Source organism: Chroicocephalus ridibundus, chromosome 27 (genome assembly GCF_963924245.1).
Source record: "Chroicocephalus ridibundus chromosome 27, bChrRid1.1, whole genome shotgun sequence".
NCBI classification, from domain to species: domain Eukaryota; kingdom Metazoa; phylum Chordata; class Aves; order Charadriiformes; family Laridae; genus Chroicocephalus; species Chroicocephalus ridibundus.
The window spans coordinates 1,240,651-1,259,159 of NC_086310.1; the positions used below are offsets into that span (position 1 = coordinate 1,240,651).

At 47.2% G+C, this 18,509-nt stretch overlaps 1 protein-coding gene across 1 annotated transcript; it reads right to left on the reverse strand.

Moving 5' to 3' along the window:
- Positions 1 to 2,288: 2,288 nt before the first annotated feature.
- LOC134507733 (butyrophilin subfamily 1 member A1-like) lies at positions 2,289 to 13,281 on the reverse strand. Its single transcript, XM_063318583.1, has 11 exons — positions 13,202 to 13,281; positions 9,697 to 9,795; positions 8,464 to 8,805; positions 6,805 to 7,080; positions 6,364 to 6,465; positions 5,651 to 5,731; positions 4,989 to 5,015; positions 4,413 to 4,553; positions 4,259 to 4,279; positions 3,616 to 3,642; positions 2,289 to 3,181 (listed from the first exon to the last, which is right to left on the reverse strand). The coding sequence occupies exons 1-11, from the start codon at positions 13,206 to 13,208 to the stop codon at positions 2,616 to 2,618; spliced, it is 1,689 nt and encodes a 562-aa protein (XP_063174653.1). The 5' UTR covers positions 13,209 to 13,281; the 3' UTR covers positions 2,289 to 2,615.
- Positions 13,282 to 18,509: the final 5,228 nt, after the last annotated feature.

An 18,509-nucleotide genomic window follows, 5' to 3' on the forward strand; every position in this document is an offset into this window, starting at 1 on the left:
GGAAGGGAAGGGAAGGGAAGGGAAGGGAAGGGAAGGGAAGGGAAGGGAAGGGAAGGGAAGGGAAGGGAAGGGAAGGGAAGGGAAGGGAAGGGAAGGGAAGGGAAGGGAAGGGAAGGGAAGGGAAGGGAACCTCTTTGTTTTGCATTGTTAGTGACACGGTTGGACAGAGTTGAGCCACATTTGGAAGTTTCTATTGTTCCCTTTACAGAAAGTTGCCTGTCATTAAGTGGTGAAAGGGACCTTTTTGATTCAGAATAAGTTGGGAATCAGCTCGAATAAGCTTGGGTGAGGCTGCTGAAACACTGGCCCAGGTTGCCGAGAGAGGTGGTAGATGCTCCATCCCCTGGAGACATTCAAGGACAGGTTAGATGGGGCTCTGTACAACCAGATTTTCTTGAAGATGTCCCTGCTTATTACAGGGGAGGTTTGACCAGACAGCCTTCAATGGCCCTTACCAACCCAAACTGTTTTGTGATTCTATTCTATGATTCAGCCAGTTCTACACCCAGCACATCTTTAAACTCATACTGGGAAAGCACAGCCAGCTCTGTACACCAAAGACTATAGAAAAATCCTTGGTGAAACAAAAATTGGGCCCAGATGGAGACTTGATAGCATAACTTTTTTTTCCAGATGACCATTCTCTCTCCCTTTTATTTTCATCTCTGAGCCCTGCCAGGAACAGCCATTCTGCTGATGCCCCCAGTTCCTTCCTGCCTGCACCTGAGGAGACATGGGGTGTGAGAAGAGATTCTGGCCCCTCTATGCACAATGTCCATTTAAAGTCTAATTCAATAATCATCAGTGTGACTATGCTCCATATTGTGTCTGCTCTGCTTTTGGGCTGATTGTGCTACCTCAGCTAATGATTAAATCATTTCCAAATATATCTGCTGTTTAGCAACGTGGAATAAAAGGCCTGTAAAAGACAAAGGGCATGGACAGCAATTCTGCTCATCCAAAGGGAAGTTTCCAAGGGCTTGATTTGATTCTCTAAATGTGCCTTCTAGCATGCCTTAGGATATCTCTCCTGTCGCTAGAGGTTTGCAGGCAAGCAGCTGAGTCAAGCCCCTGGTGCCCTTGTCATGAGCTCAGTACCACCACAGAAGATCAGGGTTAGGATTAAAGCACCTTAACTTTTTCCCTTTTAGGTTAAACCACACTTGCTCAACAGATTTATTTTTCAGGGTTGTTTTCCTCTCCCATGATGCTCCCGTGTCAGCTGTGCACTGGGACGGAGGAAAGACTCCAGTCATTGCTAGTTGCAGCAGAATGACTTTTCACCTGAAAAACTAAAATTATTCCAGCTCAGCTATGATCAGAGCTGTTTAGCACCCCGCGGTGTTCAGTCCCTCCACTTGAGAGAGCATAATCTGATCTCACAGTTTATAGAAGTTGCACCGATGAGAAAATAAGCCATGCGAACCACAGCTCTTCCAATGATCCAAGCTCATACAGCTGTGGTTCATTGTCACAGCCATATAACTTCCCTTCCAAGGACACTTGCTGTAAAATCTCTAAGAACAGAGCAGGACGTTCATTGATGGCCTGAGCAGCCAGATAAATCCATCATCCCTCTCGCAAACCTCCCACCAAGTGGTACCCTGGTTTCACCTAGCGGCTGCATGTCTCTCAAAGGGGTACAGCCAGAAGAAACCAAGGAGTCTGTCCATCCTTCCCATGTGTCTCCAGATGTCCCATGCTGCACAGCATGTGGGGAAGGACAGTTCAGAGACGTGGGACACATAAAAATCCAAATAATCTCCCTAGGAGACTGCTTCATGGTGGTTTCATTGTCAGCATTTGTAGCTGTGTCTGCACTGTGCTTGGCAGAACTGGGCTTGGCTGCTGATATGAGGACGTGCACTTGCATTTATGCTGCAGAGAAATAGCAACTTCCTTTTTTTTGTGCTCCTCCAGGCACCTCACGGGAAGAACGTGAATCCTCAAAGGAGGAACGTCAGGGGAAAAAGCGAGCACCGCATTTTTGGGGATCAGGGATCTCTAGTAAGGCTGGCTCATACATCAGAAAGCACCAGCCAAATGCATGCAAAGGACATGGGGAGCCCCAAACACCTGCCGTTACCTTTCATAGAAACTTTGGTATACGGGAGCCTAAGGCAATCTGAGCAAAAAAGGATTTGGGTCCCCCTTCATCAGCATTTTAAATGTTACCCACAGCTCCCAGACGGCGAAAGTCAGCACAACCACTGAGCACTCGGCACCACAAGGAAAACCACTGTTTCCTATTTGATTGTCAATTTAATGAAGACACACATGCAGTAGAAACTTGCGGGAGTGGTGAAACCATGGAAATGGGTAGCTGCAGAAGCTGTGAGTGCATCTCCTTGGTCCAGGTTGATTGTTCCTGATGGCTCCCCTGGGGAGGGGGTGGAGCATGTGGCATTGCAAATACCATGCACATGTGTCCTTCTTGGTCTTGGTGGATTTCCCAGTCCACACTTGTCTGACTCTCACTGTCAGGGTTTGGATGGAGCCAAGCAGGGCTGACACTGCCCAGCTCTGCTGCTCTGGTGCTCTCTCCCTTCTCATGAATCTCATGGAATCCATGAGAGTTAGTGCAGCTCAGGTCTGGTTTTCTCTATTGTCAAAGGTCAGACTGTGCTCGGGAAGTCCCAGTCTGTGTTGTGGTTGATGGTGAGGGGTTTCCCCTTCTCTCCTGCCTCACCAAGGCCTGGCCTGAGGAATGGGTACAGCTTTGTTGACCATTCGATGCCTTTGATGGAGATGTCCAGGATACAATCATCAGTCACAATGTTGTAGAAGGAGAGGGTGCTCAGCTCTAAGTTCAAGTCCAGCCCAACCACTCGCAGTTGGACTTTCTGCGATGACAGTATCTTGGCATTGACATCCTCAGGCCAGTACTCCCCGTTCACCCTTCTCAACGACCAGACCCCATCCTCAGGGAGGTCCTTCCAGCTCCTCTCTTTCAGTGTCCCCCTCACAGGCTCCGTCAGCACCCCCAGCTCCCAGTCCAGCCCATCTCCTACATGCACCTCCCAGTAATAGCGCCCAGAGGCAAAGCCCTCCCTCCCCACCACGATGGGGAGCTGGCGCCCCATGACGGGCTGCTGAGCAGATGGCTTGTGCTGGACTATTCTCCGGTCAGAGGACACAGCAAGCTCAGAGTGTTTCTGTGCTTCATCCAGGGTGATGGCCACTGGGGAGAGAGAGGAGGAGCCACTAGTCATTACCAGGCAAGAGGGCCAGGAGATGAGATCCTCATGAGAACAGGGACCAGGTGCCTCTTAGAGAAAGCACTGGAAGGAGAGCTCCTGCTGCCAGCTCAGCCTGGGGACTAAGCGTGGCTTCTAGCCCAAGGGTGATGCCACTTTCCTGGCAGAGAAAGGAGGAAAGCTTCGTTCCCAGGTCTGCGGCTCCCAGGTCTGTAGGTCTGCACTGTGAGACCTCGACCATGGGTGTAATTAGACTAGACCCAAGGGAGCATCCAGCCCATGTCCATATGGCCGTGCTCAGCAGAGAGCAATGTTTTGGCCAGCTTGTTCCAGAAGGAACAAAGGAGACTTGCTGCCAGTGTCTATACCTTTCCTTTGCTTCCAGCCCTCCTGTCTCATTTCACCTCCACAAACTTACCCATGTGGCTTCGAGCTCTTCTGAACTCTGTTAAAAAAGAAAACTCAAATCAAAAGCAAACACACTGTGTTCAAGGCCAAAACACCCACGCTGCGTCCACGTCTCTCCCACATGGATGGTGCAATACCCCCCTGCACCTGAAGGATTGTAGCCCACAAGGAACGGAGAAAGCCTTGTGACCTGGCACTGGCTGGGTCTGGACGAGTGAGGACTGCTGTGTGGACATGGCACAGCTGAGGCCTGCCATGTAGGGAGGACAGTGGCGTGAGACAAAAGGGGAGCTCCTTGTTGAAAGTCAAAGCTGGGCACGGCTTTTCCACATGTATGTGCTGCTCTCACCTCCAGAACATGCACCGCATGCCCCCAGCTGCACCACGGGGAAATCACAAAGCTTAGAGACGAGCTCCCTGACCCTGCAGTACTCACTCTGCTATGGGAGAAGCTGGGTCACAGTTTGTGCCCATCTGGAATCCCTGATCTCTCCTCCAGCAGGAGATCACCCAAGTTCCCCGTGGGGATGGGGCAGACGGTCACGCCTGGACTCTGCTTTGCTGGGACTGCGGGGTCAAGGGAACACGCTGCCCCCAACCACAGACAGACTTGTATACAGAGAGGCAGAGGACAGGAAGGTGCCTTGACTTACCTAGTGCTCTGCTTAGTGCATCTGAAAGAGAAACAGGGAGTGTTATGGGCTGCTGTTTGTCCAGTGAGAGGGCACTGCCATTGCTGGATACAGAGAGGTACCCAGGGAGGAGAATAGTGACCACAGAGCAGGATAACTGGTCGCCATCTCTCACTAACTCCTGGCTCCAGCATCAGCGACATCTCTGCATTTCCAGGGGCAGTGCAGTTCTGCCTCTTTTCCACAATGGCAACACCCTTTCCATTTTCCACTGTAAATGGTCTCTTACCGCATCGAACCTTCAGGTCATTCTCTTCTGCAACAGAAAGAGGAGAAAAACATCTTTGCTTTCCCTGTTGAGGATTTGAAGAAGGAATTTCAGATGTCCCTGCATCAGCTCCGCATGGGAGCGTGGCAGGGCTTGAAGGGACTGTGGGGTGATTTCCCTCCTGAGCATTGCTCCCTGGGGGTGCCAGATCAGCCCATGCCCTCTCCATTTGTGTGAGGTGAGTGCTGGTGAAGGCTGCAGGTGTGGATTTGGGTCTGCAGACACCTTGTACTCAATTTCCCTATTGTGACCTGGTTATGGGAATGAAAAAGAGGATGTGAAGGGCAGGGCACCCACGTGGTGGGCAAGAGTGATGAAGAGGACATGCCTGGGGTGGGAGGAAGGTTACATGACGATGGCTACATGTGCTTGGGAAAACCCAAATGCAACTTCCTCAATGCAGAAAGATTCATTTTACTGTACCTGCAAGCAGCAAGCGTTTCTCAGTTTCTGCACAGCAAGGGAAAAAGACAAGAGTTAGTCAGTGAGTAATGGCTTGGCACCCACAACACGCCCCACAGAACTTCTGGAGGATCACAGCTGCTGGGAGGTAAGTGGTCATGGCCCTGACTGAGATCTGCCTGCAGGTTGCTCCATCTCTTTGTCTTGCAGATGGACTGCTGATGGGGTTGTTCTTAAATCCTCACCTGACGCCCACCCTGTGTCTTCTATCCCACACTAATGCAAGGAGGTGGTGGGTTCCCACCATGATTTGGATGTGGTGAACTACCATGTCCTTCCCTGAACAGTTGGGTTCCTGGGAAAATGCACTGAGCACTCCCGAGGGTCGTGCTCCCGCTGCTTTTGATAGACAAAGGGATGAGAGCAGAGGGGATTTGAAGCCACGTCATGGGAAAGTCTCCATGGGAAGGGATTGTCATCTTCCTCTGCTGGAGGTCAGAGAGCCAAAGGGGCTCTTAGGAATGTGGCTTTTTTCACATCTTGATAAACTCTTCATCTGAGGTAAGAGGATGAGTATCTTAGCTTTGCTCTGTGAGTGCAAGGAGAGCTCTCAGCATCTGAAGGAGGAAGGTACTTGTGAGTGGGCAACAAAGGGGGTACTCAGAGAAAGAGATCTGCCTTACCGTGCGCCTGCAAAGCCTCTTCTTTTTTCTTAGAAGCCCTCTGCTTTGCTGTAATGTTCAAAGAAGCAAGTGAAATAAGTACTGAAGCCGAAAGAAAATATCTGGAAGGGGAAACTGATGTCATATGTGATTGGATGGGAAAAAGCATCTGAATTCAGCTGGGGCATGTCATGGCAAGTTGTGCAGTCAAGGGGAGGATGTGAACACATCATGCTGGGATGGGGCAGAAGGTAAGAAGAGCTTGTATTTGGCTCAGCCCTGTTGCATTTTATGGAGAAGAGGAGCTCTTTGACCAGGTTTTGGCACTCTATCGTTGTCCATATTGTATCATCAGTTTAGTTATTCAGTTGTGTAAAGAATTTTGGGCTCTTTGAATCTCGGCATTCATGTTACATCATGTAGCATTCATGTTAAGCAATCTCCATTCCCCACCTTGAACCCTGTCTGCTCTGAACCCTCGAGGGTGATGGGATTGGATGAGGGCAGCTGAGACAGAGGCCACCTTGCACAGTAGTGGGACTGTCACCACGTTGATAGCTGAGTGCAGACCTCCCACAGGTCTCATGTCATATCTCCCCACCCTCCGTCGATATGCCCACACCCACAGGTGCCAAGCATGATGTGGAAGGAGGTCTGAGCTCTTTTGTCCTGTTCAGGGACTCTGTGTCTTTCATGGGCAGGTTTCAGTGAGGCAGATAAGAATGTCGTCTTACCTCTAAATGCCAGAGAAGCACCAGCAGCCAATGTGAGGAGAAATAAAGTGAATAGTATCCAGAAGGCAGGGAGCCATGGAGACGCACGTGGAAAAACAGCACCTGTGAAAAGTATCTGAGTTTCATCTGGCAATATGAAATCTTTCCCCCCGATTTGAGTACCCACCCAAAGAGTTACTGTAGAGATGAATGGAGAAATTGTCACAGTCCTACATTGTTGAGCAGAACCTGCCTTCTCTAGAGAAGTATATATTATCTAGGGCAGGAAGGACCCTTCTCATTTCTCACTGACACCTGTCCTGCCTGCAGTTATGCACTGTGGTCTGGGATCCATCTAGCTGTACTGGAGAGCTGTTGTCTTCCCTTTCACTGGAAAGGGCCTTGCAGGGCTTTTAGGACCAAGAGCATACGGCAGAGGCTTCTCGAGACGATGTGACTCACTTGAGAGGTGCACAGTAGTTTTCTGCTCAGTCTGCACCAGGGGGTTCAGGATTTGACAGGTGACTTCTCCCGCTTCCTCTCTTGTGACCGTGACTCGACTCAGCACACTGAAGAGTTGCTTGCTGTCCTGGTGTATTGCAGTGTTCGGAGGCAGTCTGTGCTTACTCTGAGTAACCCACTGGACAGTAGGTTTGGGGAACCATCCATGTGATCTACAGGCGAGCTCAAGCCCATTCCCTTGGGGGCCCAGTATCTCAAAGAATACTTCACTGGTACCTTAAAGGCAAGAGAGTTTGTTACTGGGAGAAGTGTGTTTCCATGAAAGCAGCTCTACCTGGAATTCATAGTTCTTGCTTAATCCGGAGTTTGGTCCACTATCCTGCCAGTGTCTCTCAGTCCTTAATCTAATCTTTAAAGTGGTCTTTGAGATCCCAGACTCTATCTGCCATATAAGCCAACTTTTCTTTGGCTGAGAAAAAGCCACTGTGGGATGGATTTGCCTCTCAGCTCCCCACTATTTCTTGGAACAGGCAGAGAGAAGATATATGGCTTTATAACTTTTTTTGTAGTATGAATCTATAGGAGCCTTATCCAAGTTTGAGGAATTGGAAAGCAGAAAACAGCACGGTAAAGCACACTCAACCTGTTCTCCGGCACCTCCCCAGTTCATGCTAGCACTAAAGGGTGGGCAGAGATGGCCACTGTACAGGAACTACACCAAAGCCGCTCCAGTGTGCTGATATGGGATGCACCACATACATATCTAAGTCAGACTCCTCAGTCCAAGCTGGATTTCATAGGAATTTTTCCTGGCCAATAGTCAGAAATGGGCACCAGCTGGAAGGTTTTTCTCTCTCCTATCTCAAAAGCTGATCTAATCTCCTTTGGATGAGGGCGTGCTGTTTTCCCATCAGTGAGTCCATGCTAACCAGCTCCACCTGGCATTATAGATACCTATGCACAAATGATGCCTACTGTCCAGCTTGGAGGTGAACTGGCAGGGGAGAACATCTCCTTAGCCCAGTTGAGAAGTCACAAGAGTGAAGACAGGGCAACCATTCACATCACTGCAACAGTCAGGTGTACTGAGTACTTTTATGTGTCTCAGGTAGTCTTACACCTACCCAGCAGTGATTATTGCAGCTAGCCAGCCCCATACACACCACAACAGGGACTAAGGATGAAGCCTGTGGAACATCCTTTGGCATAGGAACTCACCCCAGTCTCTTAGCAACTTTAGCAAGCTGTTCCTGCATGCTCCATTTCACCGTAAAATGCAACTGCCTTTGAACATGCATGCTCAATTCCACACCCCATCTCACCAGGAAGATTCAAATTTAAAGCACTTTCCTTGCCTAAAACCATCATGACCTTCATGGGGCTGGTCAGATTGCCAGTTCCCTGGATTCCCTCCTGGGTGGTGGCATATGAGTTGAACTTTTCTTGGGTCCTTAGAGATGTCTCAGTGACTTAGAATTAAAGTATCACATCTGACCAAAACGCAAGGTGCCATGTAGCACACTGGCTGATGTGAGTAGGGAGGTGATGTGTTGGGTGATATGAGTGGGGCATCAGCTGGGGGACAGTGCTCTTTCAGACAATTTTTTTCTCTCTGTAAAAAATTCACCACTACACTGCCTAGACCATGAAATCTCCAACCTGCAATGCTGAGCATGGTGGCCGTATCAGCACCCCAGTCCAAGGACTTCACGAAGCAGCTGTATGTTCCTTCATCTGCTGGCTGGACATTCTTCAGTGTTAGGGACACATTGCCAGTGGCAAATCCGTCTGCTGGCACTGATGTCCGCCCAAGGTATTTCTGTGTTGGTTTGTCACCAAACTGCCCGTATATGTGGATATCCTCTATATACCCATCTGTGATTTTCTTCCATCGCACTTCAATGTTCTCCAGTGGCTTTGTGGAAGAGATGTGGCAAGGAAGGATTGTGTCCTGGCCGACAACTCCCATTACATTCTTGGTAGAGGTGACCTCAAAATTTTCTGTGGAAACCAAACTTGAGTGAGCATCTGCCTGAAATCAGTCAGAGAAAGTACTAGTGTGAAGGACACAGGGGACTGAGACAAACATTTATCCCCGTTGCAGAGAATGGGGAACAGCTGAAAGTTGCAAATATTCACTAATGACATTGGTCCCTTCTGTTGAAGCACCTTCAAACCATGAGACAATAGATCACAACAGAAAGATGTCACACAATGAAAAAAATTAGGTAAACTTTTCAGTTTGGAAAAAAACATAGGAAAGCATAATTAATGATTTCATGAAAATAGTTAATATGCATTCTTTAGTTTCTATCAAAGTCTCTTTAGTTTTTATTACAGATATATAAATTCATTTTGGTTTGAAGCATTCAGTCACTTTCTCCTTTTTTTCTTTTCTTTGTGGCAAAACGAGGACTGGGGAAATTGGAAAGCCCAAAGTGATAGGACAGAGGGAGAAACTAGGATGACAGAAGTGGTATAGGATGGAATTATTTTGGAGAAAAGGGGGAAAAAAAGCTTAAAAGAAGGTACAGAGACATTTCATCCGTCTTCCCAGCCTGCCTTGACCCTTCCCAACCCTGTGTCATGAGCAGTGGGGCAGCTGTGCCAATGCAAACTGCCCATGAAGGCAGGGAAATGTTATTGGCACTGTGGCAGGGGTAGATATGGCAGAGCTGTGTTGGGTTGGGGCTTCCCCATCTCCACCAAAGAATAGAAACTTAGGCTGGAAAGGGGCAGATTCCGCAACAGCAGAGAGGCAGGGCAACTCTGGCTCTTTTGGAGTTAAAATGAGGACTTCTCAGAAAATCATGACCCTCAGCTTGAGCACTTTTTATCATCTGCAGACTTGAATTTCTCAGAAATGAGCAGAATAACATATGAAAGAGTTACCTGAGAGAGGGATGGCTGTCAGCAGTGCCACAGCGAAGAAAAGCCACCTCCTCTGGTCCATACCTGCTGTCACACATGTGGGACAGTCATGCAGCTGACCTGAAACAGGCACAGAAGGGAAGTATGCAAAGAAGGGAAATCCTGTCCTAAATCCATCCGATATCTCTCAAATGGCCATCAGCTGCACCTTCTGAAGGTGCAAAGAACTCAAGCAGTCGACTTTAAATATCACGAAAACCTGTTCTTTTCCAGAGATCTCAATTAACATTGAAGGTCCTAGGAATTTCTTGTAGTCTAACATGCTCCCAGGAAGTCGTGATGGGGTAAGCAAGAGAGAAAAGTTCAACTCAGCCCTCACCACTTGCTGCAAAATTTGATGGACACCTTAATTAACACACCAGCTTAAATCTCTGGTCTGTGTTACACGAGTCTCTCTGCTCATGCTCTGAGATGGGAGCGAAAGGAGGAAGAAACTGCTTACCTGCCCTTGTACTTGGGTGTGGAGGATGGGGAAACTGTCCTGTTTGCTATCCTGAAGATACTGCTCCCTGAGAACCATCAGACTGCAAAGTGACAGGGCATCGGTTCTGACACAAACCTGATATAATTTAGGGAGCCGCACCAGCGTCGGTTTTTCTGCACTACGCTAAAAAACTTGACCTTCTTTGTCTCTGGTGCTCTTTGTAGACTTTGATATTTCCAGTACGTGGTTGGCTTTTCTTAACTCAGTCCCCATAGCAACTCTTTTGGTGTGATATCTTTATTACTTTATTAGTGTTCAATATTCCACATTTAGTGAGCAGCAAGGAAGGTAAGGCAACCTGATGACTTCCAAGCAGCAGTTAATCACCCTGCACTGCAGTGTCTGGATACTTCCCCACATCCCAGAGAAAGTGGCCTACAGGTCTCACAGCTACATCTGATGTTACTCAATTGGACGCTGTTAGAATGGTGTGGCAAGTCAGATGGTCAGTCTGCCTGATTCTGGATTAATTCTAGTGCTGGGAAGGCAGCTGCCCCCTTTGGGGGCAAGTGGAGTGACAGGGGAAGGATTCAATTCATCTGGTTTTATTCATAAATTCTCCCTCTTCACTTGCTAAAGAGACACCCGATTCCTGGAGGTATTTCACCCAACTAGGTACAGAGAGGTACAGGTGGGATTTGTCTCCACTTATCTTTGATATTGCACTATGTGCAACTGTTAGGTCTCACGTCGTTCAGAAGCCACAGGTCTTAATGTGAGATGTAGCCATTGACTGCATCACCCACATCTCCATAAACTACGCAGGCAGGTCAAGGCATTGAATGACACTGCAACTGGCACTAAATTTTATCAACTGTCATGTTAAATTCTGCTCTTTCTACTCTCCAGGAGTTTTCATGGGTTTGGACATGCACTAAGTTGGCGCTTTGCTGGTAATTATCACATGAGGATGTACGAAATTTTGTTGGGGACATTAATTTGGAGATCTAATATGGGAAAGGGATTAATCTTTCTTAGAGATTAGGGGGTTGCTCTAGGGCTGTTTCAGATATTCAGATATTCACCTCAAATACTGTGTTCAGTTTTGGGCCCCTCACTACAAGAAAGATATAGAGATTCCGGAGTGAGACCAGAAAAAGGCAACCAAGCTGGTGAGGGGTCTGGAGAACAAGTCTTATGAGGAGCATCTGAGGGAACTGGGTTGTTCAGTCTGGAGAAGAGAAGACTGAGGGGAGACCTTATCACTCTCTACCACTGCCTGAAAGGAGGGTGTAAGGAGGTGGGGATCAGTCTCTTTTCCCAAGTAACAGGCGATAGGACAAGAGGAAATGGCCTCATGTTGCACCAGGGGAGGTTTAGACGGGATATTAGGAAAAGCTTCTTCACAGAAAGGGTTATCAAACATTGGAACAGGCTGCCCAGGGAAGTGGTGGAATTGCCATCCCTGGAGGTATTTAAAAGATGGGTAGACATGGTGCTGAGGGATATAGTTTAATGGTGATTTTGGCAGTGTTCGGTTTATGGTTGGTCTCAATGGTCTAAAAGGTCCCTTCCAACCCAGAAGATTCTATGATTCTATGATATATTTAGGTTGGGATACTAAAACGGGCATTTGGAGGGAAGCAAGGCAGATATGACACAGGACTTGTAGAAACCTGTTCCCTTCTGGACCAGCAGCTGGAGGCTTAGAAACTCAAAATGTCACAAGACACCTGTGCTTAGACATCTCCTGGATGAGTTGACTCTCTTAAATCTTACAGGCCCATTGGGAATTCAGGGGAGTTCCATCCCTCCGACCTGCTTTCAACTTCTTCCCAAGCCTGAGATGACCTGTAGTGATGCGGCTGGATACAACAGAGAGCAGAAAGTAGGATCAGACACAGACAGGAACATCTGGACAGATGAGCTCCAGCCAGAACATGCTGAGACCTTAGACACCCCATTTAGCAAGACTTCTATTTCTGATGACAAATGTTATTCTGTTTAAATGTCTAACTTCTAAAAAATTTTCCTGTCATCCAAGGAGGGCCCAAAAGAAACCTTGCTGTCTTGTAGTCACTTACTACTTCAGACACCAAAACCACATTCCCAAACAAGTTGAATGCTTTTCAAAAGAAGACGTGAAAATATGCCGTTAGGGAAAAAAAAAAAAAAAAAAGCCAAGGTTTCTCAGTCCCCTTGTGCTCCATGGTTAGCACTGCTAAACAGACCTACTGCTACATACTTTAACAAAGATCAATAATCATTGTTACACTGGAAGGGTAGAAAATGTAGTTGGGTTAACATTGACACTGCACAATATGTAGGAAATCCACGAAGATCATCAAAAGTGCTAGAATTATAAATGATTTAAGTGCTAAAAAAAGATGATGTCACAATGACCTGATGCTGACAACTTCAATCATTCAAGGTACTAATCAGGAAATTTTAAACTTGTTAACATTTCTGCAGAGGCAACTAACTGCCTGGGTGCTATGATAATTATCGTAATCCTGAGTTGCTATAATAGTTTCATACTTTTTCAGCTTTCAAAAGGAGAGACTTTCAAGTGGGTACACTTTATCGGCCTTACTTTGCCCCAAGACACTGCCCCAAGGGGATCCCTGGACCCAACACTTTTTCAGAGAGGGAATACAGCCCTTGTCTCCTGCTCTGCAGCCTCCCCATCAAAGTCGTACTGGGAAAACATAGCCAGCTCTGTACACCAAAAACAACTGAAAAATCCTTGGTAAAACAAAAACTGAACCCAGGTATCCAATTGATATCACAGCTTTTTCCCCCAGATGATCATTCTCTCTCACTTTTCATTTCCCCTCTGAGCCCTACCAGGAACAGCCATGCTGCTGATGACCCCAGTTCCTTCCTGCCTGCACCTGAGGAGACACGGGGGATGAGAAGACCCTTCTGACCCCTGTGTGCACAGCTTGGATGAAGGAAAGAGAGTGGTTCCCATCCACCCTGACAGCAGCACTGCATTCACAGCTTGTTCAGAAGTGAAAAAATTAAAAGAGACATGCTTACCTGTCATAATGAACGATGGCGAGCAGTGATATGGAACAGATAAGGTTTTCTTCCTTGCCAGAGAAACTTAACTTCCCCTGCAGAAGGGAAGAACAATGACAAGAAGAATCAGGTACTAAACTTCAAATTCAGCGTTTCTCTGCCCGACAGTCAGTTCTCTGCCTGAAGGTCATGTCTCATCTTCCATATGAGGGATATATTTTTCTGTTGAAGGCAATTAGGAATAAATGAAGCTTCACTGTTACAGAGAGGTTTAAGACAACCACATGATGTGCTGAATATCCACTCCTTAGCACTAAAAGTGAAGCTTATTTCAGAATTAAAGCTGGGGTTTACCTGTTGTCACGTAAGAAAGAGCTCCACATCTTCAATCTCTGGATCAAAGATGAACTTTGATCAGTTCATCAAGGGATTACCTTTGAACAGTGAAATCGAAATGAAGAATGAAATATTAAAGATTAACTCGGGATGTGGCTCTGCCTGAAGATCACGTAATATTTTTCTGTAAGACTGATGCTTTGTTGTCAAGTTACTTTGGGAATAGGCATGCTTTCCCTGGGACTTGAGAGACACCATTCAGAGAAATCAGCTTGAAATGGAAGTAATTTTACCTATGGTCATGTCTTTGGAGTTAAGTGTTCTTGGATTTTCACCAGACTTGCCTCTTGGTATCGCTTCTCACAGCTGTTTCTTCCTTGAGATATCTTGACAGAAGTATTTGTAGCTGCCCTAATAATTTTATGATATTGGGAAGGTTTGGGGGAGATGGGAAATGGAGACATTAAAAGGCAATTCTCTCCATGAAGGAGCAAAGGGAGGAAGGAAGAGGGAAAGTCTTACTCGAGGTGGAGGAGGAGCGTGTTAGGGAGCGTTAAACAAATTTGACACACCTAAGTCCACAGGTTGCCCCCACAAATGCTGGGGGAGCTGGCTGATATCATTGCAAGGCCACTTTTTGTTGCCTTTGAAAAGTCACGGTGACTGGGCAAAGTTCCTAAAGAGTGGGAGAGAGCAAATGCCATTCCTGACTTCAAGAAGGACAAGAGGAAGATTCAGGTAACTACAGATCAGGCAACTGCACTGCAGTGCCTGGGAAGGTGATGGAGAAAATCCTCCTGGAAACCACTTCCAAACACTTGAAGGACAAGAAGGCGATTTGGAACAGTCAGTGTGAATCTACAAAGGGCAAAACATGCTCGACCAATCTGATAGCCTTCTACAATGACCGGCTTGGTGGATGGTTGTAGAGCGATGGATGTTGTTTCTCTCGACTTTATTAGGTTTTTGACTGATGCAGTGAAATGTCGAAGTTAAGACTCAATAGCCTCAGTGACTATTAGGCAGGTATCCTTTATTGCAGCGCCAGGCGCACAGGGGATGGCTCCACCTAATGTGCACGCCGACTGATTTAGATGCACAGTTTAAATACATACTATGTATACATATTCACTAGTTTTCCTATAAATGATTACCTAGTCATTAACTCATTATTACAGGTTACTGCCCACTCCCGCATGCGCACTAGAGTCTCTCAGTGGTCTTCAGAGACATCTGGTGGTCGTTTACTTCCTCCACTCCTCTTCATCATTGTGACCTTCTGGTGAACTGCAGGCCTCTACTCCTTTATTCTTGCTGGCACATCAAAAGTGTTAGTTTTGACTAGTCTCTGCATACCTCCGTAATCCTGGGCCCCTTGTTTTGAGAGATAAGCTTGTACTACAAGGCTATATTGTCCTAAAGCATTCTTTCTTAAAAAATAAGAGGTAAGTTCTGACATTTAGCACTACAACTGTTGCATCTGCTCTTTGTACAGCCTTAAGGTGCCTAGTCTCCTAAATTAAGCTCCTACTCTAATTTACAGTTCTAATATATTAAGCCCCTACTTCAATTAGTTTACAGCTTTAATACATCAAACCGTACTTCATGACAATGTCTCTAATAACATTTCCATAGATAAGATGACAAAATACAGGTTAGATAAGTGGGCTGTGAGGTGGACCACTCATTGAGGTGGAAACTGTCTGAACAGTCAGGCTGTATTGGCTTACCACATGGTAAGGTTTTTTCAGTGAAAGCAGGGAGAGGAGGGTTGCAGGGGTGAGAATACAACAGGGGAAGGACCAGGACCAGGTATTTTCTCTGCATCCTGTGGACAGGACCATGCCCAAGCAGAAATCCACACTGAAGCCCATGGAGGACCCCACGGTGGAACAAATAAATATTTCCATTGCCCATGGAGGACCCCACGCTGAAGCAGGTTTGTTCTGAGGACTGCAGCCCATGAAGAGGACCCATACTGGAGCAGAGGAAAAGCATAAGGAGGAAAAAGCAGCTGAGAACTGTTATGGACTGACCACAACCCCCCATTCCCCTTACCCTGGTGCTACTCAGTGGGGAAGACTGGGTAGGAGTTGGGGGTGACAGACTAAAGGTGAGTCTGGGAAAAGCAGCAGTGGAAGGTAGGAGTTGTCTTTGTTTCCTGTCACACAAATCTATTATAATTGGCAATAAAATTAATTTTCCCCAAGTTGAGCTTGTTTTGCCCGTGATGGTAACTGGTAAATGATCCTGTCTTTATCTTGACCCATGAGCTTTTTCGTCTTTTTTAATCCTCCTATCACTTTGAGGAGAGGGAGTGAGAACTCAGGAGGGTGGACGTCTGGCACCTGTCCATGGTCAACCCACCACAGATGGTGAGGCCCATGTTTTCATAAAAGCCAACTAGCTGGAGGCAATCCACAGCAGATGTGCAGTACTTGCACACTTCCAACAGCCTGTAGCCATGACTGCATTGGGATGAATTCAATCTTCTCCGTCACCATCAGCCACTAAAGATGTCATGTGCTCCAGCAGAGAAACAGCACTGCTTCAAACCACAGATTTCTCCTAAGAACAGAGTGTCTGGCAATGGCTCTACTTCTGCAGTGACGTTCTTCCTCTCCATTGACCGCAAGAGAAGGCGCCGGTGTTTTCTTCAGACTTAGATGTCTAACGTGGTGCCAATCAAATTAGTGGAGAGAAAACTACCACATCCCTTCCTTCTTCTATGAAACTGAGATTGAGTCGGTGTGAGTCTTGAGAGGGACATTGTCCTTGGCATGTTCAGTGTCCTCACACATTGAGCTGAATTTGGCACGGCTGACAATTACGACTGTGTCCCAGGGAAAGAGATGGGACACCTCAGGGAAGCAGCACACAGAATTGCAACAGTTTCTGCAGAGACCTTTCTGGAAGCTCAGTGGTTCAAGACCTGCTAGCCAGTTGGGTTGGTCTTACTTTGTATCTCTTGAGCTGATTTCTTTTTGGATACAGCTGGGGAGAATTTCCATTCTTCTCAAAGCATGAGACGCCTAATTTCTCTGTGAGGAGCTCTCCCATCCTGTACTGGTGCCATTTCAACACCCAGGAGGAGCTGGTTGCCATAAACACGGTCTGTCCTCATTCCATGGGTGATCCTCAGGCAGAGCTCCACCCCGAGTCAATCTTTGATACACTATTTCTCCTTTCAGTTGCACTGTTCAGAGTTCAAACATTTTTCTTCCATTGACGGAGGATGTGAAGATCTTTCCTGCCTGACAACAGGTAAAATCCAGTTTTCACTTTGAACTGAGATTTGCTTTTGACACTAAGCAACAGATATTCAAAAGGGTCGGCTGTTGTCTTGAGCCTCTTTCAGACAACCATCCAAGAGCCATTTTACATCTAATCACCTACAGCACTCTTTCGTCATACATTCCCCATGAAGAAGAAAGACAGGATCTACAGTTGTTGCTTTAATTTTCCTTCTGTACAATTTGGTGCTTCATTTCTGAAGGTGTGAGACCCACTCCGCTCCTACAGGAGTCAGAACCTGTATTTAATTCTGTGGCACGGAAGAAAGAAGACCCTTTTGCATTGTTCACCTTCATTTATCAAGGCAGGTAAGCATGTCTCTTAACTCTTTCTCTTCCAAAGACCCAGGAGACCCAGTGCTGCCGTCACAGAGGAAGGGAACTGCTGTTTCCTTCATCTGAGCTGTGCATAACGGGGCAAGCAGGCTTTCCTTTACCCTCACATCTCCTCAGGTGCAAGCAGCAAGGAACCGGGGGTATTAGCAGCATGGCTGTTCCCAGTAGAGGTCAGAGAGGAAAATAAAGGTGACAGAGAACGGTCATCTTGGGGGAAAAAATGAGGTATTAACTGGCCAGCTGGGCTAGGCTTTGTTTCACCAAGGGGCTTTTCTGTTGTCTTGGATGTATGGAGCTGGCTTGCTTTTCCAGCAGGACTTTGAAGGGGAGATTGCAGAGCAGGAGACTAGGGCTGCATTCCCTCTCTGGAGGGGACACTGAGTCTAGGGAACCCCTTGGGCTCAGTGTTCTGGGGATAACAGAAGGCTGATGAAATCTAGCCACCAGTACTGATGCTTGAAACGCTCATGGTTTGCCCATACCGATTTGGGCTTCTCCAAACCCTTCCTTGCACAGCATTAAGATGGTGTCTTAAGGCAGTGACTTCCTATACCTGCTGGGATGAGAGACTTGACTTGGCAACATTGACAGGAATATCCCAGGCAACAGTCACCTGCCACAAACCAGACTTCCCGTACTCATGAACTCACCTTCACTGGCCATCCAGATCTACTTTGCAAGCAATGGGGGAAGCAGGGCACTTCCCAGACAGCGTTTCTCTCCACTGTTGAGTTGAATTCTTCTTGACTGCCTTCAAGTAGCCTCAGGATAAGAATTGTTTCAGAGGGGAGGAACAGGCACAGATTGAGATGATGGGTGTCACAGGTCCCTGACAGCATCCCTCCTAGCCCCATCATGTGGATGAGGCCAAGTTTTGTGGCCACTGCTTGGAGGACCATTCTGACACCACAGTGCAGTCTGTTGCATTCAAAGGTCCTTAGGACCACCCTGTCTTAGATTTGACAAAAGGGTTATTTTGGAGCAGGTGCCAATCAAAAAGGCCTCAAGGCCTTTGAGCCTGTTGCTGTAGAGACTGAAGTAGATTCATGCCTCCAGATCCACAGGTGTCCAAGCTAACAATGTGGCCAGCTGAGACCTCGTTGGTTCAACAACTTCTTCAGTTGACCAGTGGTAGGGGTCTGTTTTTGAGGGAGATAGACAATGGAACGTGTATGATGCCACTGGCATATATGTCTGCCCTCATCACAAGGGGAGGCAGCGTGCCAGAGTGAGGACAGGCACTCACCACTCCAAAGCAGTGTGGTGTGTTCTGAGCCCCATCGTTTACCCACACAGGCAACCATCTTTTCCCTTCTGCATTCTTTCTAGTGAGCTGTTTAACCTGATGGTTGTGATCAAGC